Raw genomic sequence first — 25,109 nt, 5'->3', positions numbered from 1 at the left:
ACTCAAGGACAGATGCTAAAAACTTTTTTTTAAGTGAACATGAAGAAACAGAAGCAAGCAGAACAAATACACTTTTAACAGGGCCCCAGGGAATGGTAAACATGGCAAGACATTAATAACACTATGATTTCCCCCCATCTATAGCATTGTGTCATAGAGATGTCAACATTTCATCTTTTAATGGACAGCCTAGTAGTACGAATGCAGATAGCAATAATCTGTTTTAGCCCCACAATTTGTATACTACCCTTCAATAAATAATCACCCAATAAAGGGTGATAACAACAGCACAATTGTAAAAAACAACAACAACCCACAATAGAACACAAGTAATAAATAAAACAGCAGGATAAAACAGTCAGATCAGGTGGTGAGAGCCTGGGAAAATAAAAAAGACATTGGTAGTGAAAAGTGCCTGGTAGTGAAAAGACATTAGCATAGGTGACAGGCAAGTTTCCCCAAAGAGTGGCTTCCATAAATGGGGTGCCATAGGCAAAGACATGCATCCTTCCAGCTATTACCAGCCTCACCTCAGCTAGTGGAAGCAGATGCCAGAGAAGCTTCTGGGAACATAACTTTAGTGCATGGGCAGCAGCATATGGGAGTACGGTAGATGTTCCTTCAATTACTTTGAAGCAAGATCCTGGGATTTACTTCTTTATGCTGAGGCAGAGATGGCCTATGGCCCACCCTATCCTGTTGGACCGCAACTCCCGTCAACCTGAATGTTGGCCATGCTACGTGAGACTGAGTCCAAAAGCAGACTGAGGACCATAGGTTCCCCATCCCAGGACTAAGATGAAAGTAGAATGGATGTCCAAAACTCAAAAAAGGAATATGAGCAAATAAATACATACACATGTGGGTTGTGTTTGGGAGTTTGGGGTGTGCTGTATGGGGATGCGGGTTGAATAGATGCAAATTAGAAACTGCCTTGCTTTACGTTGAAATCTTTTTTCCACCTGTTAATTAGCTTTCTGTGTGTTTTATGTCTGTGTAGGTTCTGAAGCATTGGAGCATTTCTTAGTAATGTCAATACACGAATGCCTTGGTTTCTGCTGACCAGTAGTGATGCAGAGGTACTTTGCAGGTGCACAGAGACCATTAGGCAAAAGACACATCCCATTTTAGCAGCCAGGGGTCTGCTTCAGTTTGGTGTAGTGGTTATGGTGTAGAGCCAGTTTGGTGTAGTGGTTAAGAGCGGCAGTCTCGTAATCTGGAGAACAGGGTTCGCGTCTCCGCTCCTCCACATGCAGCTGCTGGGTGACCTTGGGCCAGTTACACTTCTTTGAAGTCTCCCAGCCCCACTCACCTCACAGAGTGTTTGTTGTGGGGGAGGAAGGGAAAGGAGAATGTTAGCCGCTTTTGAGACTCCTGAAGGGGAGTGAAAGGTGGGATATCAAATCCAAACTCTTCTGTTCCAGACTTGTTAAGTCCTCAAACCCAGGGAAGCTGGCCCCTGGTCCAGGAGATGGATAGAGGAAAGATTACCATCCAAGGTTGACAGCAACACGAGACTCTTAATCTCAGGGTCATGGGTTTGAGCCCTACTCTGGGCAAAAGATTCCTGCATTGCAGGGGATTGGACCAGACCTTCGTGGTTCCTTCCAACTCTATGATTCCATGATTCTAAGTTGGGCAAGGCTGAGTTCCAGAGAAAGGCAAATCAGGATCCAGGGGGCCAGAGGCAGTAGGGGGAGTTTGAACCGGGCAGAACATCATGCTTGAGAAAAAGAAAGTTAGTGGCAGGATTGGAGTTGGCTTCTGCCCACTATATGACTTGAGATGGTTAATATTGGGGGAGATGCTCTTTTTGGTATTTGGATCCCAAACTACTACTACTACTACTACTAAATTACTTATGCTCATCAGACTGGGTCACTATAGCCACTCTGGGTGGTTTCAAACATAATAAAAACACAGCAAAACATCAAACATTAAAAACTTCCTGATACAGGGCTGCCTTCAGATGCCTTCAGAAAGTTCTGTATTTTTATTATCTGTTTGACATCTGGTGGGGGGGGGCATTCCACAGGGAGGGCACCACTACCCAGAAGGCCCTCTGCCTGGTTCCCTGTAACTTCACTTCTCTTGGGTCCAGCAACTCAGTGGTATCAATGCAGCACTTTTAGGACTGGAGACGTGTGGGACCATCAAGCTGCCCCACTCATTAACCTACCAGCCAAATTTAAAACCACGGTCGGTGTCATTTGGACAGGCACAGTTCAAATTACGCCACGGTTTTGAAAGTATCTCCCCCCCCCACCCTTTTTTAACGTAGCAGGATAAATCAAGGATTGTTTTGAATTACTCTCTTTCTGCTAGAAAACAAAATGGGTTATCTGTCAAGCAGACAAACAGCAGACATTAACCATCCCTCGAAAACATCTTTATGTAACTTCCAATATGCATTTCAAGAACTGCCATTTCCTTCTGAAAGAAGGGGAATCCCATTTTTAGTTCCACGTATACCAGACATAAAAAACACCATTTGCTATGTTTGTATTTCAATAACTTTAGGAGGGGGAAACAACTGCGTGATTTGTCGTGAGAACATTTTTGACTGATGACTAACACACAGACTTTAGAATCATAGGTGCTATTTGGAAAGCTTGTTTTTCGTCTCTGAGAACGACAGTGTTCATTCCTTCTGCAGATGCCTGTAGCACCATTTTTCTGAAACATAAGCTTAAACAAGCCTTTAATGGCAGGTGTATACTGTATTCAAAATGGGGGGGGGGGAGAATCAATCTTCCTACTTGTCCCACCCTCCAAAAAGAAAAAGCCAAACTTAGTTGATCTTCTGTAATTTATGACAGACAGAGGAGAAAATTTCCTGTGGGGTAAACAAAGGCAAATGACTGTTGTGTTAATGCAGAATAATAATATGAAATCCGGTAGGTCCCTGACATCCACATCATAGCTTTTCAATGCACTTATGTATAGTGATTGATTATCTAGCATTCTTTCCTTCTTAATCACTATTGATTCAAATAATTCTCCACTGTGGCTACATGCAGGAATTGGCACACATTTCTAGTAATGTCTCTGGTGTGCCGTGTGGTTTGCTGCTTGTGAAAGTTGCTTGGTCTAGGAGGCATACCTAGGTACTTATTAAAGTGGTGTTGCTAGGGTCTTAAAATGCTTGAGGGACAAGCCAATGACACAAGCTTGCCTCTGGGCAGATCATGGCCATGAGTGACTGAGCTTGGCAGCATGCCCTGCAAGCAAAGGGGTTTTAAAAAATGGATTTAAAAAGTGGGAGAAGAAAAAGGGTCAAGACATATAGGACCCATGACAAAAGTCCCAGAGCTCAGCCCCCTTGAGCCCCCCCCCCCCATAACACCATCCTTGTCTCATTTCCATGGTGCATTTTGAAGATATAACTCCTCAATTGCCTTGGTCAGACCACACCTGGAATACCGTGTCCAATTGTGGGCACCACAATTTAGGAAATACATGGACAAGCTGGAATATGTGCAGAGGAGGGCAACTAAGGCGATCAAGGGTCTGGAAACCAAGCCTCGTGACTTGAATAGACTCATGCCGCGTGTGCAATTGAAAACAACATTCTCCATTACAAGTACACAACTGCAACCAACACCACCTACATAGGATGACAGAGTTGGAAAAGATCATTTTAGCAGCTTAATATGCACAGAGATTGGATGGCAACATGATTATTAGTTACCCAACTATTTTTAAAAAAAACACAAAAAAACCACACATTGTACTTTGTAAAGGCTGAATGAGAACTTTGGAAGAGATCAGCTAGTTTGCAATGTAAAGGTTGCGATTTGCTACTAGGTATATGTGTGTTTCCTTTTGAAGTTACAATGGAATTTGACCTTTTAAGTTTCTCCCATTTGCAAGGAGCATTGCCTGGGCACATTAGTGCAAACTGTTATCTTTTTGGAAAAAGGCTTAAATTAGCAATTTCTTCTTGTCCATAGCGACGAGGAAATGAAGGTTTAATTATCCAGTAAGAACTTGCAAGCACTATTTGAATTCAAGGTGTTCACTGAAGATATTGGAGAATTTTTAAAAAAATATAATATCAAAGGAAATTTTTTTAATCCATTAGTTAGGTGATACTCTGACAGAATATAGTTATTTGATATGTGGAGTGTTTTGAACTCTTGTTAACTTGGTATGAGAGAGTGCTAACAACTTGGTCTATACATGGCTCCTCAACGTGTGAGGCAGACCTCCCTAAAGGTCTGTGTGAGAGAGCCAGTGTGGTGTAGTGGTTAAGGGCGGTGGACTCGTAATCTGGTGAACTGGGTTCGCGTCTCCGCTCCTCCACATGCAGCTGCTGGGTGACCTTGAGCTAGTCACACTTCTCTGAAGTCTCTCAGCCCCACTCACCTCACTGAGTGTTTGTTGTGGGGGAGGAAGGGAAAGGAGAATGTTAGCCGCCTTGAGACTCCTTCAGGTAGTGATAAAGTGGGATATCAAATCCAAACTCTTCTTCTTCTAAAGAGATGTGTTGTGGATGCTTTTTGGGGAAGGTAATTGCTCCTCCTTGCTACATTATAGGCCAGATTCTGTTAATTCCTTGGCTGGACATGGTATGAGTCTGCGCAACTTAGACCCATGGTTAGATGGTTTTATGCAGGGGAGATCTATTGCTGGCTAATAATGATGATGGTTTCCTAGGACCTCTGGATTCTGTCATGACCCCAGACTCTATCAGTAATCTGATGCTGCAAAGTCACTAGCTAGGGACTCAGGCTCTGAGCCTGATGCTGGTGACCAGGGAGCCACTAAATCAGATGCTGGTGGGCAAGAAAACCCTAAACCAGATCTCATAGAACCGGGACCCTCATGGACACCTTCCTCTGGCCCTGAGGAACTAATCTACCTTGCCTGTCCAATGGCACAGGAAGCACACAGGCCAAAGACCAGGGATTGTCAAAGAAATAACTGTCTTCAGCCCTTTAAGGGCTGCAGTTCACACAAGGGGACTGGCGCCTATGAGAAATAGGCTGGAGGAAGAGACTCAAAAGGCCTCAGTCCACCTCTAGCCTCTTTTTGGAGTGAGTGGCTCACTTGGAACTCTCCGTGGTGCTGCAACACCTAACCTGCCTTTGCTGCTCTTTACCCCAGGAAATCTCAGCAGATACTTCCGTAATAGGTCTATTTACAGGTGGAGATGAATCAGCGTACAGGGGGGAGGTTCACAGAGTATCTACATGGTGCTTGGAGAATAGCTTGCACCTAAATATTAGCAAGACAAAGGAGATGGTGCTGGATGTTCGGAGGAAGAGAGGGGAACTAGCCCCATTGTATATCAAGGGGGGTTGTGTGGAGAGAGTCTCTCCCTTTAAATTCCCTGGAGTTTACCTTAGTGAAGACCTCACTTGGAAAAACAATTAAACTCAGGTGGTTAGGAAGGCCCAACAGAGACCCAGGGTCTTGCAAAAGAACAATGTTAAACAACAATTGATGACCTCCTACTGGTCCACAATAGAAAGTGTCCTCTTATATTGTATCACAGTGTGATACGTTAGCTTGACAGCCACGGACAGAAAGTCTTTACAGAGGGTGGTGAACACAGCACATGATATCATGGGCTGTCCCCTGAGCCCGCTAGATGACATCGCAAAGGATCGTTGCCTTAGGAGAGTGAGAAAAATTCTCAGGGATGATTCACACCCCGGCCAGCACCTCTTTAATCTTCTACCATCAGGCAGGAGATATAGAAGTATAATCAGTGGTACCAACAGGCTAAAAAACAGTTTCTATCCATGGGTTGTTAGGCTGCTGAACGGAAAATAATATAGTGCAACTGACCTTCGGGGTTGGTGTGTTGTGCGACAAGCACACAGAATGCAATGAGACTGAATGTTTATTGAGGGGGGGGCTCGGTTAATTTCATTGTACACAGGTTGTACATTGACAATAAAGGTATTATTATTACAGTGGTACCTCGGGTTACATACGCTTCAGGTTACAGATTCTGCTAACCCAGAAATAGTGCTTCAGGTTAAGAACTTTGCTTCAGTCTGAGAATAGAAATCGTGTTCCGGCGGTGCGGTAGCAGCAGGAGGCCCCATTAGCTAAAGTGGTGCTTCAGGTTAAGAACAGTTTCAGATTAAGAACGGACCTCCAGAACGAATTAAGTACTTAACCCGAGATACCACTGTATATGTGTTCCTAAACCTCTTTGTGGTGAAATAAATCTGTGTATACTGAGGATATTTAGGTGAGAGGGATGAGACAAGCCTTCCCTCTTCCATACCAACCTCTTCTCCCTGTACAAATGCTTCCTGAGGCCACATGATGTAGAATAGGAGAGGGAAGACACCATGTAGAGACTTTTCATGCTGTTAATGAATGCATGGATTCACATCTGCAGTGGTCCAGCTTCATCCCGAATTATTGGAGCCAGTTTTATCACAGGTGCAATCAATGTGCAGGGGCAGGAGGAGATCCAATACCATATTGGCTCAAATATAAGCCACACCCGCAAATAAGCCCCTTGAAGGGGTGCGGGAGGGGAAAAAAATACCCAGGCTACTTCCTGGGGGGGCGAGCCACGCCGCTTTGCTGGTGGTCTTCCCCCCTTCCCTCTTCTTTCTGGCGGCTCGGGAGGTTTGGGAGCGGCGGGCAGGCTAGGCGCCGTTGAGCCACACTCCTGGGCTGCTTCTGGAGGTGGGGGGGAGCCGTAAAGTCACAAATATAAGCCGCACTTTAACTTTCCATGGTTGGATTTGGGGGGGGGAGGAAAGTGTGGCTTATATTCAGGCCAATACGGTATTTATAGTAACTGATTCAATAATCAGAATAACTGATTGACTAAGGTTGATAGTTATGGAATAGGACAGAAGGTCTCAGTATTTGGCCTCATGAGAAGGCATAGAAGTGCCATTTGCTACTGTAGAAGCAATGTGTGAATACACGCATGCATGCATGCACGATACATGCATAAATACATGTATTTATGTATACACATTATGTGCAAGCCAGTTGAGGGAAGATCTTTAGGTATTAGAAAATGTATCCATTTGTTCAGCAGTTGCTTTTTCTGTTTTTGTTGGTGGTTTCCCCCCCTAATGGTCCAGCTCCCGTTGCCAGAAAATAGTGCTGTGCTTAGCTACACAGCCTCCTCATCTGGCAAAGCAACGGCAGGTAAATCTCCAGAGCAACCCATCAGAACAGATGCCAGCAACCTTCAGGGGACTGCCTTCTCCCAAAAATAATGTCGGGGACTTTCCTGCCTCCCTGCACTCTCACAAGCAAATGTTTCTGGAGAAACACCTGACAAGCAAATCCCTCTTCTCCATTCCACGAAATGAAAATATGCTGCTTCACTGATCCTGGATTAGCAAATTCCTCTTTTAACCACGAGATCAGCCTTTTATTGCCTGCTGCTAAAATAAAAACAAGAATGTTTCCCCCCCCCCCCCTTCTGCACCTCGGTAATCTTTCCACTCAGCCTGGCATTCTTGACAAGCCCTGCAATGAATTTCTCGAAATAAAGATGCCTATAGCAGCTCCAGCTGTGTATTTTTGAAGTCATGCTTTAAATGACTGGTGCACAGCCTGTTCTATAAAACAGTTAAGCCAGGCTCCTTGGAATTAAGCCTGCCTAGTCCTGTTGAAGTCAGAATATCGTTAAAGATTTAATTTGGGGCATTTAATAAGTAAACCCATGGTAGTACCTAAAACCTCAAATAAAGGCGTGTACTTATTTATCTGAAGATCATTTAACTCTGTACAACAACTTGTTCCCTTCCCGTGCCACCTCACTCCCCCCACCCTGGCTCAAAATGAGCATCATGTCCAGTGACAGCACTGTAAATTCTGCTTTCCAGAGTGGAATTACTTATTTAGAACTGGACTCCAGTTAAGAGGGGCCAAAACTATCTGCAGCTCTCTAGGGAAGTCCTCCTTGCATTCACTTACAGAGAAGCAGAGACCATTTGTTTAGCACTTCTTAGTGGGAGGAAGGAACACACTGCTTCCATCTGTTGAAGCTAGGATATAGAACCATCGAATTGTAGAGTTGGAAGGGACCACAAGGGTCATCTAGTCCAACCCCCTGCAATGCAGGAATCTTTTGCCCAACATGGAGCTCAAACCCATTGCCCTGAGATTCGGAGTCTCATGCTGTACCAACTGAGCTTGCTGCAGTCGTGGAACCCTGCTTCCAGCAAGTTGTCCTGACTTTAAAAGAAACACAGAGAAGAGGCAGACAGGCTGCACAATAAGCAGTGCTTTTCCGCCCAAGAAAAAATAAGTTCCTAAACTCACCATGAAGTTGTTACAGTAAGTTGCTAGGCGACTCGGGGCAGCCTTAAACAGATGTCTAAGGGACATGAGAGATGCCTAAGGGACGTCAGAGCCTAGGACTTGCCTATCAGAAGGTCGGCAGTTCGAATCCTTGTGACAGGGTGAGCTCCCGTTGCTCGGTCCTTGCTCCTGCCAACTTAGCAGTTTGAAAGCACATCAAAGTGCAAGTAGATAAATAGGTACCGCTCCTGCGGGAAGGTAAACGGCGTTTCCATGCGCTGCTCTGGTTCACCAGAAGCAGCTTAGTTATTCCGGCTCCCTAGGCCAATAAAGCGAGATGAGCGCCGCAACCCCAGAGTTGGCCACGACTAGACCCAATGATCAGGGGTCCCTTTACCTTTACCTATTAGGCAACAGCTGCATTCACCACCTGCAAAGGTACTAAAATCTACGGCAAGCTGTCTCCCTAGCTGGTTTGGGGGGTCGCCCTTGGTTTTGATACTGGTCAAATAAATGCACCCATGCTTCTCTTAGATTCAGGCAAGTGGCTAGGGCAGCTCCGAAGGGCCCTTACATAAACACACGTCTGTGCAATGGTAGAGGCCTGTCTGGAAAGCTTAAAGCCCACTGCTGCTACATGGGAGATGGATTGAAGAAAAGGAAATATGAATTGGCCCTGCCCTGTAGCTTGAACAAATGTGTCTAGGAGGGAGTAGGAGCTAGGTGGAATCATAGATCTAAAAAAAGTGTAAACTCGCACATGCTAGCCAGCATCCCTTTTGACTTGAAATGTTCATTTTGGGCTTCTCAGATATGTGTAAAGGCAAGGAGTGGGCAGGGGGAGCACTGGCCCGCAATGGCGCCCACCCGAGAGGTGCAGAACTGCACTCCGGCTGAAAAAAAGCACTGCACATAAGCATATACTAGGCACTTTGCGCTAGGTTGACAAGTGCTTGGCCAAGACAGTGGCCAAGTGTCCTGGCTCCAAACAATGTCCAAATAGAGGAAATGTGTGGGAGCAGAAGGGAGGAATAACACGGATTTTCCATGGATCGGCAGGAAACTGTAGGTATAACTGTAGCGTATTGTCACTAAGCACCTCTTTCGCTGGGTGAAAGATTGTAATAGAGTTGCCAGACCAACTCAACCTTGGGATGTAAGCTGGGCCATTGCCTTGAAATGAATTATGCCGGTGGTGGTGGATTTCTAATTTAAGTTCTCTTTATATTAAGCTTGGAACTCATTTGCAGGCACAGTTTGAATGGGAAAGTGTCCTAAGAGGTGAAAGATCAGTGATTTATATCGAGTGTCTGATGTTCTGCTTCTCCAGCCGTTTTGTGGCTTGGTGGAAGTGTCAGAACAGATATGCCTTTTCAAAGAACCTTATTTGCAGTGCATCTACTCCATCCTCTCCCCATCAGCACTAAATTTTTAAGTCTCATAAGTCAAAATCTCAAGAATTATTTAATTAAATTGTAAATATAATGGGCATTCCATTGTCGCATGCTTTTTAATATAAATTCTTTTTATTTTGTTCTCAGAAATCTGTATATATCTGGTACGGTGTCCTTTAACTGCAATTGAAAAAAGGTCGCTGTTTCTCAGAACATAGATTTTTTTGTATTTGTATTATAATGATTCAACAAACTATTGAGTTTAGGGCAGATTTTCAAAACAGGCCATGCTTCAAGTGATTATGCATTCAAGAGTTACATGTTTTCTAAAAGGCAGTCATATACTCTGTCTAGAAAAGATGGATGAAGATTGTAGTAGGTTGTTTTTGAAAGTTTTTCTTTTTCCCATCCTGCTCTCTTCCACCTCCAGTCTTTTACTGGCCATTGACACGACATATTCTTACGACCCACTCTGTTGTGATTATAATTTGTTTTAAATTGTTCTCAGTGCTGTAATTTGTATTGCTGCAACCTACCCTATGATCTTCTGGTGAAAAATGGGTTGTTGTTATTGTTATTGTTATTGTTATTGTTGTTGTTGTTGTTAAGTTGGAGTGATTAAGAAGAATGTCCTTTGTGAAAGATTATTTAAAAAAACAGAAATAATTATTTTACACGTGGTTGCTGCTTTCAGCAGCTTTGAAAAAGTGTCACACGGAGATTGTCATTCACATAGAGTACCTCATGTATACTCTAATAACAATCCAGTGTCACTACTGTTGTAGCTAGAACACACACAGCACAGCACAGCACAACACAACACAAACACACAAGAGGTATCAGCAGACTGAGGGAACCCCAAGTTTGGCGGAAGTACAAATGATATTTATGGGGAGGAAGCCAAGGGCGAACCCTCCCAAAGCAGTTCACTGAAGACTAGCCATTCTCAGTGGGTGTGGATATTAAGTTCTAGAGGGTGTGGGTGGGTGATAATGGAAAACTGGGAGACTGGGAATCTTGCTGCAGGTCCTACTAGTTTCCTACTGTTTACACATGGGGAAATATAAGACTCTGCAAAGTTCTCATGTGGACTGCCACAAAGGTTTGATCGATTGAGCTTCCTAAGATGTTTTTCACGCTAAATTAAAATAAAATAAAATAATTTCACTTTGATTAACACTTGAACAGGTTTCACACTACAATTCTATGTAGGATAAAAGCATATGGAGAGGTGAATGGGATCCGGCCTTGCAGTTACTTCCTCTGTTATGATCTCCACCGTCCCACCTCCCCTTCCACATGGGAATGTTGTGTGTGGAATTGTTTTGTAAAAAGGGTTTATGGTGTCTGGGCCATTGATAGCCATTGACAGTTGAAGTCTTCAACTCAAGAGTTCCTGCAGTCAGGGTCAGGTGTTACTGCCAAAATGCAAGAGGTTCTTCTCTCTTGACCAGTCAAGAGTAGAAAGCCAAGGTGCTATCTGAATAGCACTCTATGAGCTGAGCACACACCTAGCTTTGGGTAGCTTAATAGTTCCTAGTTTAGATCCCAGCCACCACAACACATAGTGCATTCACAGATTATGTTTCCATTCAGTAGAAAAACCGTTGTTCACGTACATTGCAGGCGATCCAGATGTCTTCTGATCCAGCAATTCTCTTGAGGAGGGTTTCCATTTTTCCAAAATATCATTTGCAGTGTTTTGTCACTGGGCAGTGTGTGGGGGTTTTTTATTTTTTATTTAATTATCTGGAAAGAAGCCAGATGCTTTTATTACATTCACAGGTGGATCAGCTCTGGCCCATTCCTACTGTTTCCCCTAAGCTCCCAGAACGCACCTTTTCTCCAGTGAAGTATTTCATCAACAGTGTTAAAATCCCAGTTGTTGCTTTTTTAAAGTACAAGAATACTTTAACAGTGCAATCTCAGGTGCCAAGCCACATGTAAGAATCATAGAATTGTAGTTGGAAGAGACCCCGAGGGTCATCTAGTCCATCTTCCTGCAATGCAAGAATCTCAACACATGGTCCCCCATCCAATTTGAAACCATACCAGACCCCGCTTAGCTTTGCAAATGTGCTAGTAGTTTCACTGCTCCTGGTAGCCTTCTAGCTCATTAGTTTGTTTATTCCAAGGAAATGAACTGTAATATTTAAAAAATGTGGTGCTTCCCCCCAAAAAAACCATGTTTTGTAGTTTTCCAGTTTCTGTGTTCTCATTGGGGAACAATATATCTTTGTCAAAATACCAGCTTGTTCCCATAATCTCTGCAAGGCCCCTCTTAGATGCAAAACAGAGACATAGTCACGAGTAGTTCACACTGCCCTTTGTAAGCTTAGATTTCTTGTAAATGTCAGAGGAGCTGCAGTAGATGAAAGTTCATTCCTATATGTAATTGTAATTTCGTTTTTCTGAAAATCTTTGAAAGTAGGATTTGAAAGAGTCGAGAACATAGAGAGCCTCATTTAGCTGAGCCCCACAAAATACTTTTTGTGTACATGTGCCCATCTGTCTAGTACCTAGTATCTAGTCTAGCCTTTCTGAACCTGATGCCCTTCAGATGTTTTGGAGTTCATCTTCCATCAGTCCCAGCTAGCATGGCTAGTGGTCAGGGATGGTGGAGTCCAACACATCTGGAGGGCCCCAGGTTGAGGAAGGCTGATCTACTTTGTCTTAACTGGATAGCTCAGTTGGCTAGAGCATGGTGGTGATACCGCCAATGTTGCAGGTTCAATCACTGTATGGGACAGCTGCATATTCTTGCATCGCAGGAGGTTGAACTAGATGATCCTCAGGGTCCCTTCCACCTCTACAGTTCTATGATCCAGTTAAGTTTCCTTTTCTTCACAAGGATGGGTGCTGCCCATCCACATTTATTCTGGGCTTTGCAGAAAGGTGAGAGGTCAGGATGTCATAGTTTTTACTTAGAACTCAATTTGCAGAACTTTTGTTCCTCACAAAGAACTCTTGTGAACTAGAACTTTTGCATGTGCTTACCATGAGAAGTTGACCCAATCAAATACATAACTTTGCTTACATTGAGTGTCATTGGGTCCTTCCTTCCTTCCTTCCTTCCTTCCTTCCTTCCTTTCTTTCTTTCTTTCTTTCTTTCTTTCTTTCTTTCTTTCTTTCTTGGAGGAATGGGGCCTTAATCAAGGCCACTAGTCAGTTGAAAGCTGTTGAAACAGCTGGAATTCTGTTTTCTAGGGCGAAAGTTTCACCTTGTTTCCCCCCAAATCAAAGATGAAACTTGCAATCCATGAATATGAGCGTTGTTTGCGCTTTCTGCTAATGTCGGTATACTGAGGGCTGTCACATGTTAAGCTCTTGCTGCTGCATGGTATAAAAGCATTACAATTTTACATGGGTATATTCAGGTTATAAATAGTGGTGGTGACACATTTTGTGATTGTGGGGGTTCAGAATACAAATGCCCTCGGTTTGGGAGTTTATGACAACTGAGTGCAAACTCACTCTGAAGGTTGAAGTTAACTAGGTTTGTAGTCATTGTCAGCCTTTTCCTAGGGAGCCTTGACTGCTCCTGTTTTCCTGCCACTTTCCCAAGAGTAAGCTGGCTTGGAAGTGCGAAGAGGGCATTGACAGAGATGAGTGTCTCTTTGAACCGTTTAACATGGCAGGCAGAAACTTGTGCAGAATCTTAGCAGAAACTTTGGGGTGCCTTGGGCACTCAAGGAAAATCTTTGCTCAGGGGAAATGCATGAGTTCTCTCCTTCCATATGTCTCTGCTCATGCAATTATAGTGGTCACATGGGCTCTTAAAAGTTCAAAACAGCATTTAAAATCAAAAGTGTTGTGGGTTGGGTTTTTTTTTTTTTTATTCTACTGAATCTCTCTTCCTCCTTCTGTCACCTTCTGCTTTCCCCCTAATCTTTTGATAATTTAAAATTGCTTAGAATTTAACCCGTTTGAACAAGATTGTTCCGTTCACTCTGCTAATTATGGCTTCTCCCATGGGCAACATTAATTCCCTGCACAGAGGAGAATTCTTCAGCTCATTCAGAGATCAGTTGAGATGGGCTTCTGTAAATGCTACCTATGAAGTTGGGCTGGAAGTCACTCATTCATAAGCAGCCTGTAAATTGTGCTCAGGATTGCGGTCTTAGTGTCTGATCTGTGAGCTACAATACCAGCAAATGTGAGTGCAGGCTCCGGCAAGGACTACTGCAATGGTACACTGCAACCCTAGGACCTTCTGATACCTGCAGCTGTGTGTGTTGTCTGTTCCACACAATGTAGGAGTTCGGCCTTCTGGGTTGTGGAACTGACCCTCCCCTTGAATATTAGACATGTGCCATCTCTGATCCCTTTTGGACATCTACTGATGACTTTCCTCTTTCAACAAGCCTTTTGAAGATGTTTTATCACTTGTTGTTTGACACCCTGGGCTCCTTTGGGAGCAAGAGCAAGATAGAAATACAATAAACAAAAGCAGTGCTTTTTTCGAGGGCGGGGGGAGAGAAGGGTACACATACCCCTAAACATTTTGTGAATCTTTGTACTTTTGTCCATTTGTGGTATTTATTTTCCCTGATTTGAGGTATAAAATGGTGGTTTTCTTGAGTCAAAATGAGAGTGCCCCTAATCATTTGTTTTTAGAAAAAAGCACCTAATAAAGGAATAACTATGTGAGCAACAGTTAACAATAACCAGATACAGTGAAGCAATAATACGACACAGAAATAAGCCAGAGCAGTGAGTCTAACTAATGGGCCAGGCTAGAGGCTTCTCAAATGCCAATCTCCATAACTTTCCCTGCCTCCACGTTCATCCACCGTTCCACTCCTTGCAAGAATAAATTGGGTAAAGCGAAGTTCATGTATTGTGCAAAATGAAAAAGTGGATTGTTGCATGCTTTCCTTAAATTTGTTTGCAAACTTTGGAGAGCGTTCCATGTAGAATTTGGGTATTTTCTTCTTCTTCTTCAGATGTGGCTAAAATCGAAAACCCTACCATTCTGTCGAACTCCTCTTTGAGACTCCACAGTAACTTTCAGTTACAGAAAGGTGTGAGATGACATCACCACGATGCGTGTTTCCCCAACCCACTGCCACAGCGGGGAAATGTAGAAATGCACAACACGATGATGCTGTTTTGCATATTTCTATTACTACGTGTTAAAGGGGAGAGGAGGGAGAATGCGACACAGCTTTGCCATTTTTGGCCCTGTTCTTCTCCTCTAATTTCGCCTTAAGTGTTTCCTTATTTATCTCAGTTTTGTTAAAAGCACTGCATCTCATTGTCTATTTTTGTTGCAACCATGGTTACAGTGTTTGATCATGAGAGGAAAAGATATTTGCATTGTTTGCATGGGCCAATATTTGGCCTGTTTTCTCACACTGAACAGTTTTAAGGTGAACTCCCTGGATGTTAACCTAGTGAATGGATTTAAACATTAAAGGGAAATGTCTAGACACCTCCTGCCACTCTGATTTGGCCTTGCTTCCTTCCAATTTGTTTTAAATTCTTTTATAAATTCTCTTTTTAGTTTATTATTTGAATACATTTTTAATCTGACAGTAATCTTATTTTTAGTAATGCTTTTTGTAGCCTTTAGTATTAACATGTAATTGGGGGGGGGGAGTTCCTCCTGATTATTAATAACTTTCTGGTTTGATCTATTAGTAATAAGGACTGAAAAAGGTACCACACTTCTCTCTTTAAAAAAAAAAATTGCTCTATCCCCCATACAAAATCCAGCCCTCTCATTTTGCAAGGATGTAAATGAAAAGAAACTACTTATAGAAGGTTGTTGGTGTCCAGTGAATTATAAAGAATGCTTTAATTTTGTAGGGTTCTTGGGTGATTGCAGGTAGTTCTCCAGACTTTAAAAAAATGTGCCTTTGTAATCAAGGGAGCCAAAGACCTTATTGAAAATAACAAGGACTGACCTCTCAAACGTCTGCGAATTTATAGGGCCCTGACACCTGCCTAACTCTGCCTTGTTTAAAAAATGGATGGGTGCTCTTCAACTGTGGCACACATTATGAAATTCCCTCCTGAAGGAAGCATGCCAAGACTGCTCTGTTGGATTAAAAAAAATTCCAGTTCTTGCAAACCTTCTCCTTTCTTAAGTCTGTGAAACTCAAGGTCACCATTCTGTATTGGAAGCTATGGATCCCCCCCCCCCCCAATGCTGACATTCACTCTATTTACCAGGGGTGCCATCTATGCGGGGCCGTGGGGGTCCGAGCCCCCCAAACAAAATGTCCAATGAAGGGGCCGGGGGCCCCCAAAGTTCTGCAGTGTCCCAACTGCAGGGCGCCTGCACAACACGTTCACGCCCTGCAACGTCAAACATGCATGCCATGGGGCATGTGCACACAGCATTCTGATGTCGCGTGGCCTCAGGCCCCCTCAGTTGTGGGGGCAAGGCGGTGCTCCTGCTATTTACAGGAATAAACTGGTCTACTGGTTAATGGATTTTATGTGGGGCAAACCTTACTAGCATAGGTCCAAAGACCATTAACAGTCATAACTCAAAATCCCTGGGGTGGTTTCCAATATATCTTTCTTTGGGACTTCAGCTAAATTATAATTTGGTTAACTTGATAAGGAGTTGAGTTCATTTCTGGCGTAGTTTCAGAAATTATTATATGTGCGCATATGGATGGTGTGTTTTTGTCTCAGTGTCATGGATACCTTCTTCGTTCCGTGTCGGCTGAAGATCCCCAAATCTTTGGGTTCCTGTTTTCTTGGAAATGTTTCAGACAAAAAAGCCTCGGTGACCGAGGCCAGCAGATGGCTGCATTGTTGTGGCAGACTTTCTGAGAAATGGTCTGTGCAGCTAAGCACCTCTCCTCTAGAGCATACAGATGGTATTTCAGCAAAGTGACATTTTTGGCATAGTATAATCACCTGCTTCTGTCTATTCTTCCAGCACACAAGGCTGTAATAATACAATTAAGGCTGGAATCAAACCATAGTTTTTTTAAGAGAATTGGGAGCGGTTTGAGAGAGACATTCCACTTACTATGGTTTTCTACTATCCTGTTGCCTCTGACCAAACAAGCATTGCAAGTTTTTGAAATTATGATCCAAACCTACAAAACTGTTGCATGTAGTGCCCTGAAAGAAAATATTATGAAAATGATATACCGGTGGTACATGACCCCAGTCAAGCTAGCCAAGATATATCATCTGTCTGATAATAAATGTTGGAAATGTAAGGAGGCAGAAGGGACATTTTTTCATCTCTGGTGGACCTGCCCAAAAGTGAAGGCCTTCTGGGAAATGATTCACAATGAACTGAAAAAGGTATTTAGGTATACCTTCCCTAAGAAACCAGAGGCCTTCCTGCTGGGCATGGTGGACCAGAAAGTGTCAAAGAAAGATAGAACGTTGTTTATGTATGCTACCACAGCAGCAAGAATTCTCATTGCAAAGAACTGGAAGACACAAGATTTACCCACGTTGGAGGAATGGCAGACGCAGTTGATGGACTACATGGAACTAGCTGAAATGACCGGCAGAATCCGAGATTTGGATGAAGAATCAGTTGAGGGGGATTGGAAAAAATTCAAAGACTATCTGCAAAAATATTATAAGTTGTATGAATCTTAAGATAGTGCATGTTATTGAAAATGATATGCTTTAGCAAATATGATTAAGCAAATGGTAAAATAAGTTACAAATGAGAAAAGAAGACAAGTGAACCAAACATATTATGTTTATTTTAAAGGTTTCAAAAGTGAGATACAACATATCGAATGTGGAGACATAATAATTGAAAGTTGTAACAAGGTTTGAAATAAGGTAACAAATTGCTGATAATGTTATTACAAAGAACGCAGCTTTGGAAGGTGTGGGGAAGTCCAATGTTAAAAAAAAACCAAAAAAATGTTTCTTGCATTTGGTCTTTTCTGTATAATTTGAAATGTACAAAACTATGAAAAGAAACGCAATAAAAAATATTATAAAAAAAAAAACAAACCTACAAAACTGTTTTCCACGGCAAAAGTGGTATGAGTTTACTCCTCTTTTCTACGTTATCTTCAACTCACAGGACTGAAAATCTGTCTCCAGGCCTTGTTGTTGCTGCTGCTTCTAATTTTTTATTCTCATTTTACAGCTGTGTTACATAATCAAAATCATCAACAACAACATCGCAGCACCCCACTCTGGAGATATCTTCACCCTTGCAATAGCAATTCCCACACAATAATGGTCAACCTTTCTATAAATAGGAATATATATATGAAAATTGGTTATCATGAAGTCCGTATGCTAGTATAATCCCTAGGGACTGGTTTCCACTTTCAGATGTGGAATCAAGCTTCAATAGTCTCTAGCAAAAGAGTCCTTATGTTTTATTTTTCTTGGCTGTTGCAACTTGTATGTAAGCTTTTCAGTGAGGTCTATACGTCTTACTCTTCTATACTTAATCTTTAAAATACCCTTTTTAAGGTCCTGCCAGAAGTTGGAGATGACCATACTGGATCCTAAACCCCTTCAGCACAATCTCATGATTTAGCAACTAGGCACAGAACACTATTTTAAAGGCTTCCCCCCCCCCCTGCAAGGTTTAGACAGAGCAACAGCCCCCACTGCTGAACAGGGTTTGAATGGGGTGTAACTTTTCAGCAGCTTAAAGGAATGCCAGCTTGGCCTTGGGACCATGGGGCTGTGGTGCCATGCAGTGTGCATGGCCCTGGCACTGAAATTTGTGGGTGCCCAGTTCCTCCATGGGGAATTTTGTGGGTCTTCGGGCACCCATGGCCTCAGAGAGTTGTCACCTACCTTGCTTTATGTTAGGTTCTTGTGCTCTGTGCATCACTTGCTTAATATATCAAAGTCTGTTTCATTCAAGCCAAACATTGTTGGACTTGGCTATCCCATCAGCCACCTTAATCTCACTCAACAGTCCTCACAACATGTCAAAGCAGAGTTTTCTCTGTACATCTCCCACAAACTCTTTATTTCAGCCACTGTCCCCTTGCTAGGCCTGTTTCCTCCTCACCTGTCTACTCTTGGAAGGAGCACTGAGGTTACCATCCATCGGTGTGAAGGATGTCAGCTGTTCTAGCCTCATTTTAAGTCCAGGAGACTTTAAGCCCTGTGTGTGGCTGCCTAGCGGAGTCAAAGCATTAGAGGTCAAGTTGGAAGTTACCTTGTCATGACTGCGTGCTTGACAGTCGGACCACTTGCGAGCATTCCCAGGTATTCCTACGAAAAGCAACACAATCCAGCCACTAGCTAACTTCGCGGTTCCAGCATGCGAGAAGGAGAATTTCACATCAGGCATCAGGAGGAGCATAGTCCATTGGCACCTCCACTGTTTCCACTGTTATTCATAAGCCTTGGAAGCAGAGTAATATTTCAAGCTCCTGGGGCCAAATGCCACTCTCAGTCCAAAGGTATCCTAGACCAGTGGTTCTCAACCTGTGGGTCCCCAGATGTTGTTGGACTACGCCTCCCATCATCCCTGAGCTCTGGCCTTGCTAGCTAGAGGTGATGGGAGTTGTAGTTCAACAACATCTGGGGACCCACAGGTTGAGAAAGGCTGTCCTAGACTAACACCAGTGGACACACAGCCCAAAAACATTGGGGGTGTGGTCTTTCAAAAATGTCAAGAGCTTGCAAAAGGATGAAAACCTCAGTTTAAATCTCTTGCAGTCCAGACTTCCAATAGTGCTGGTCTGTGTGTCTACCATCTCAAGCTTCACTTGTTGGTACCCTGTTGCTGAAGGAACAGTTCCCTTGCTGCCCTGTACCTTCCCACTCCATTGCTACGTAATTCTTCCCCATTCTTTGTTGCTCTCTGCTTTTTCCTGTGCCTGGCTTTGGAGATCTAACTCAAAGCATTAGCCTCTCTGGCTTGAAGTACACACTTCATCCCATGCCATCTGGGTGCTGTATATAGTCCTACCCCCATACTTTTGCCCCTTTAAAAAAAGCAAGAGGAGTAGGTCTTAAGTCTACGCTGGTTCAAGCACATATATTGGTGGGGTGTGGGCTTAAATCATATTCCCATTGACAGTGTGAAGCCACACAAGCTTCAGCCATCTTGCCATTAGCTGGCTTGGAGCCAAGAGCAATAATGGTCAGCTTCGAAATTTATAGCATGGTTTAGAGTAATCATCTGCACTCTGTTAGATGTGGCGGTTTCGAGAGCATAACGCAGAGAGGAAATAGCCATTGTTTGTCAGCTCTAATCACTTTGCAATATTTTCCTCTAGCCTCTCTCGCATGGACGGAGAGCCCTATAAATGTTGCAGAACTAATTGAGTAACGGGTGTAGCAGTCTTCAGCATGTGAGCAGCGTGGTCCATGAGAGTCGATGTGGTATAAATGGTTAGATCATCGACATGACCAAGGAGACCAGAGTTCGAATCCCCACTCAGCCATGAAGCTCCCCAAGTGAGCTTGGACCAGTTAGTCAGTCACCATCTCTAAGCCTAGCCTGCCCCACAGGGTTGTTGTGGGGATTAAATGAGGAAGGGGAAAAAAAACACATTTGTGCCATCTTGAGCCCCTTAGAGTAAAAGGTTGGCTATAAACAAACAAACAAACAAACAAATGAGGTAATACTGAGGTAAATGAACTAGATAGATGATAGATAGATAGATAGATAGATGATAGATAGATAGATAGATAGATAGATAGATAGATAGATATAGATGATAGATAGATGATAGGTAGAAAATGCTGAGGTAAATGGACTGGCTAAATAAACAAATGAGGTAATACTGAGGTAAAATAAATAAATAAATAAATAAATAAATAAATAAATAGATGATAGATAGATAGATAGATAGATAGATAGATAGATGATAGATAGATGATAGATAGATAGATAGATAGGTAAAACCTGAGGTAAATGGAATGACTAATGGCCTGCATAAGGACCAAACTGGATTTGATGTTAAAGACACTCTTCGTCTCTCTTGTTTTCTCCTCTTCTTTTCAAATAGCAGGGGTGGGGGATAGGAAGCGGAATTGAGATTTCTTTCTTTCTTTTGTTTATTTAACTTATATACCACTGTTAGGGGAAGAGCTGGGATGCCTCCCAAAGTGCGTATTCACAAACTGTGCATGTACTAATACGCGTAAAATAGAATGTTAAAAGCCATTGAAAATGCGTAGACATAGACTTCATTCAAACCAATATTACAATAATATGGCATCAAAGATTCGTCATAGCAGTAATGACCATATCAACATCTAAAGCCCAGTTAGTAAATTAGCCCCTAAAGGCTGTTGTAAAAAAATGGGTCTTTAAGGACCATTTAAAAATGCTGTGCTTGCTGGATCTTACTCAGTATAGAATTCCAGGATTTTGGGGCCACTGCTGAGAAGACCCATTTTCTGCTTGCCCACCAACCCATTGAAATAGGGCAGACACGTCCAACACATCGATCACGGTCGATGGGTAGATCTGCAATGAATTCTGGTTGATCGCCACCCGCCTTCTGCTGGAGACATTGGAAGGGGTTGCTTTGACGTTGTGTGCGCCCACCCCTGCCCCGTCGGCACACGCCCTCCCTCCCTGCATCCACCCCTGCCATGTTGGGGGAAGCAGCCAGCGGCCGCCCACCCTCCACCCATCCCTGGGTGCCAGTTTTTATATTGCATTGTGGATCATAGTCAACTTCAAGTTGGACATGCCTGCAATAGGGTAAACTGTGACCACATGAGAAGAGTCACCCTTTCACTCTTGTCACATCCTTCCACAATACCCTTGTAAATGGCAGCTTTCTGGAGGGAGATTTTCAGCAGGAAAGCTTTGTGGGTAGGGTGATGAATTAAACCCCATTTACACAGGTCATGGTCCTGATCCAGATCACCCTCCCCTCCACACACACAACTGTTATTTTAAAATGCACACATATGAAAGACACAAGCATGTCTTTAATCTGGTTTAGCTCTCAGCCATGTCCAGCTGTAGACATTGCTGTCAACATATATGGAATGCTGATCATGCAATCATTCCTTCCACTATTACACAAATAATGTCTTTTGTTTCAGCCATTTTATTTGCTGAGAGGTGTTTTTATTTATGCTCCTTTTGGCACGAGAATCCATCAATATATATGCGCTATGTTTCTCCCCATCGTCCCTTGTGTGGCGCTCCAGTGTATTTACTGTGTTTCATTACCCGAAAGCCTCAGGCTGTGGCTGAGTATGTTGTGACGCTAAGATCAATTAAAGCTTAATGAAAGGAGAAAGAGGCTGTGTGATTGCAGGCCGGATGGAGTTGTCAGAAGGTGCAGTTTGGGTAAATAATGTCCTCCTTACTCAGTGTTAATCCTTAGCATTTGTTGACCTAGCAGAACTGCAGGCTCAAGAGTTTTTCTGGCTGGGTATTTCGGCTCTTGACAGTGTTGCAAACTGTGTTCTCTGCAGTAGTGGCTTTCAACGTTTCCAGGTAAAGGATCAACCGATTGGTACAGCCTTTAACCACCTAAGTGGCGCATAGCTCTTTCCTTTTTTTTTTTTTAAAGCTGCCTGTTTTTGTCCTCTAAGAGAAGTTGTGGGTAGCTGGGTTCACAGGAAAGTTGCCTCTGTTCTAGCTTGCCTGTGTATGTGCACTACAAGCCCACATGCTTGTCTGTTCCAACCCCAGGAAGTGCTTCTAAAGAAACCTGGCAGACAGGAAGTGCAGTCCGAAAGGGATTATTGTGGGATCACTACAATGTTCTGCATGTGGCAGTAGTGTTTGTTTGTTTGTTTGTTTGATACCTGCCCTTCGCCCTAAGGTCCCAGGGTGGGTAATAAATATCCCTTCCACCCCAAGAAACCCATACAGAAATTTAATACAGAACAACAATGCGTAATACGACTGTGTGGTACCAGTCTAAATACATTACCAAGCGCGTGCTTGTTGATTTTTTTAAAAAGTCAATCGACTTGTGTGATTGGACATTTATTGTAGGATTCAGGCAGGACAGCTGTCTTACAACAAACAGAAAAAAGAGCCTTGTAGCACAGTTAAGACAAACAGATTTATCGTGGCCTAAGCTTGCGTTCAGTGGCCTTTTGGCCCTACTGTTTACCTTCCCTAGTCCCCCTTCCCATTAGGTGTGTGTGTGTGTGTGTGTGTGCGCGCACACGCGCGCGCGTGCGGGCGGGGGGGGCCACGTACGCATGCACACACACACACACACACACACACACACACACACACACTGAGAATAAGACTCATACATCAAATGCAGGAGAGAGCCTTGTGGCCCCATAAAGTCTAACAGATTTATTGTGGCATAAGCTTTGTGGACCAGAGACCTCTTCATCACAAGCATGAAGGGTTATTTTTGATTTACCTGCCACCATCAATGTACATGGTGTTTTACAGAGTAAAATAATACTCACTCTCCTTGTACGAACCCTCTCTCCTTTGAATGTCTGTGTGTTTGGTTCCTTTGTGCCCTGGGGAATGTGGATTGGTTCACTTGCTTGAGGTAAATCATTGGTTTAATAATAATCATTGGGAATTTTACATATGCCTCTTTAGCTGCTAGGGTTTTCTTCACCTCCTCCCAAGGTGCAGTCGCAGTCTCCCCCCCCCCCCCAATGATTTTAAAATTGACTTCCCTCGGGCACCTCAGCAGAGGGGCACATAACCACTGGTACGAGGTTTCAAGATGGGAAAGAATGTTAAAAGTTGAAAAGCATGGTGGTTGTACCTTTGAGATACAAGTGGGGCTACAAAACAAATTTTGCTGGTTTCTCTTCCTTGTAAGTGAATTATGCATTATGCTCCATCCCTTGTATTGGCATATGTAATTAACAACAAGACAAGAAAAAGCAGGAAGTAACTGCGAGGGCGTGCTCTTTCTCTATATATTTTTTATTTGACGTATAACTCTCCAACATCTGGTTTTTGTTTCCTAGGACAAAAAGGACCAGCCATTGTTACGAGATCACTTACCGCCACTTGGAAAAGACCTTGACTCAGAAGGAAGTAAACTGCATCCATAAATCCATCGAGGAATCAGTTGTACAGAAATTAGGAGTAGAGGGAAGATTTTGAGCTTTGAATTCTCCAGTTTTCTTTTATCGCTGCCCTGCCCACACCCCCTTCTGTTTGAAAGCAGTTTCTATCATGTGGAAGCTTTTGGCAATGGTGGAATTTTCAGGTAATAAAAAGTGAACAACATAACAGTTCCTGAAAATATCAGTGAATCGCTTGTTGGGTAATTTGTACGTTGTTAATCAGTTCTCGTGTGTTATTAAACTCCAGAACGTGTGTGCTATTTCTGCATTGACAGGATGTTCCATGCACTTGCGATAGAACCTCAGGCCAACTATAGGTTGCTTGTGAATGTGACCCAACTGTACATTACAAGCTAGACTGCCAACAAAATGAAGGTCCTCCCTCCCTTTTTTGCAACGGAGAAAAAGATGCTTAATAGGCATGGTAAAGGTAAAGGGATCCCTGACCATTAGGTCCAGTCACACTCTGGGGTTGCGGCGCTCATCTCGCTTTATTGGCCGAGGGAGCTGGCATACAGCTTCCGGGTCATGTGGCCAGCATGACTGAGCTGCTTCTGGCGAATCAGAGCAGCGCACGGAAATGCCGTTTACCTTCCCGCAGGAGCGGTACCTATTTATCTACTTGCACTTGACGTGCTTTCGAAGTGCTAGGTTGGCAGGAGCAGGGACCGAGCAACAGGAGCTCACCCCGTCGCGGGGATTCGAACCGCCAACCTTCTGATCAGCAAGTCCTAGGCTCTGTGGTTTAACCCACAGTGCCACCCACGTCCCTAATGGACATGGTGCTGAGCCCTTTTTGCAGTTTTAACTCTTAAGGCTGCATTCCTATGCACTCCTTCCGGGAGTAAGCCCTATTGAACCCAGTGGATTTTACTTCATAGTAAACATGCATAAGATAAATTGGCGATGGAGGTAATTCCCTGCAAACTAATTAGGTTGCGGCCTGAGCCTTGCACAAAAAATGTTTTGTTTTTTTAAAAAAAAGTTGGACTGCACAGTGGTTTGCTAGGATACAAAACAAGCCCACGGCTTAATTTGGTTTATCTGGCTTTCTTTGTAAAGCTGCTGCGAAGGGAAGCAGTTGTGAATTACCTCAGCCACAAATTGCTTTGCGATTGCACCACTTCAGACTCCAGCGAATTCTACCGTAAACTAACATTCCCAGTACAGTAACATTAATCTGAAAAGAGCCAGGTACGGAGTACCACAATCAAGACTTCTTTTATCTCACTGGGTCATTTAGCGGCCGCTGAAAGACACAGCATTTGTTTTTGTGGGGTTTTTTTGCCTCAGGTCTTTCTTCGCTGTCTGGTGACTCTATCTCTCCTTGGTACTGGCACATTTGTCTGCCTCCTCCAGTGTTGTATTGAATATTACCAAATTGATTTTCTAACAAGAGAGCCATGGCAGACATTTTGGCCTGCTATGCCTGCAATATGAAGCCAGAGCACGGGTACTTCTCTTCGCTGGTAGATCACAGCAACATTGGGCAGCCTGTGCCCCCTAAACTATAAGTTCAGTGAA

At 43.4% G+C, this 25,109-nt stretch overlaps 1 protein-coding gene across 3 annotated transcripts in view; it reads left to right on the top strand.

The window, feature by feature from the left end:
* The window catches only part of FARS2 (phenylalanyl-tRNA synthetase 2, mitochondrial), a 200,602-nt gene extending 176,828 nt beyond the window's left edge, over positions 1-23,774 (top strand). For all 3 annotated transcript variants that reach the window (XM_077933307.1, XM_077933305.1, XM_077933306.1), the window contains one exon: positions 23,484-23,774. In XM_077933307.1, the coding sequence (XP_077789433.1) occupies positions 23,484-23,622 (139 nt within the window). In that variant the 3' untranslated portion in view covers positions 23,623-23,774. The remainder of the gene's footprint in view (positions 1-23,483) is intronic.
* The last annotated feature ends 1,335 nt before the right edge of the window (positions 23,775-25,109 follow it).

The sequence above is a fragment of the Podarcis muralis genome, chromosome 8 (assembly GCF_964188315.1).
Source record: "Podarcis muralis chromosome 8, rPodMur119.hap1.1, whole genome shotgun sequence".
In the NCBI taxonomy this organism is placed as follows: Eukaryota; Metazoa; Chordata; class Lepidosauria; order Squamata; family Lacertidae; genus Podarcis; species Podarcis muralis.
Note: the sequence above shows the minus strand (reverse complement) of the source record. Positions and strands in the feature narration are given on the sequence as shown.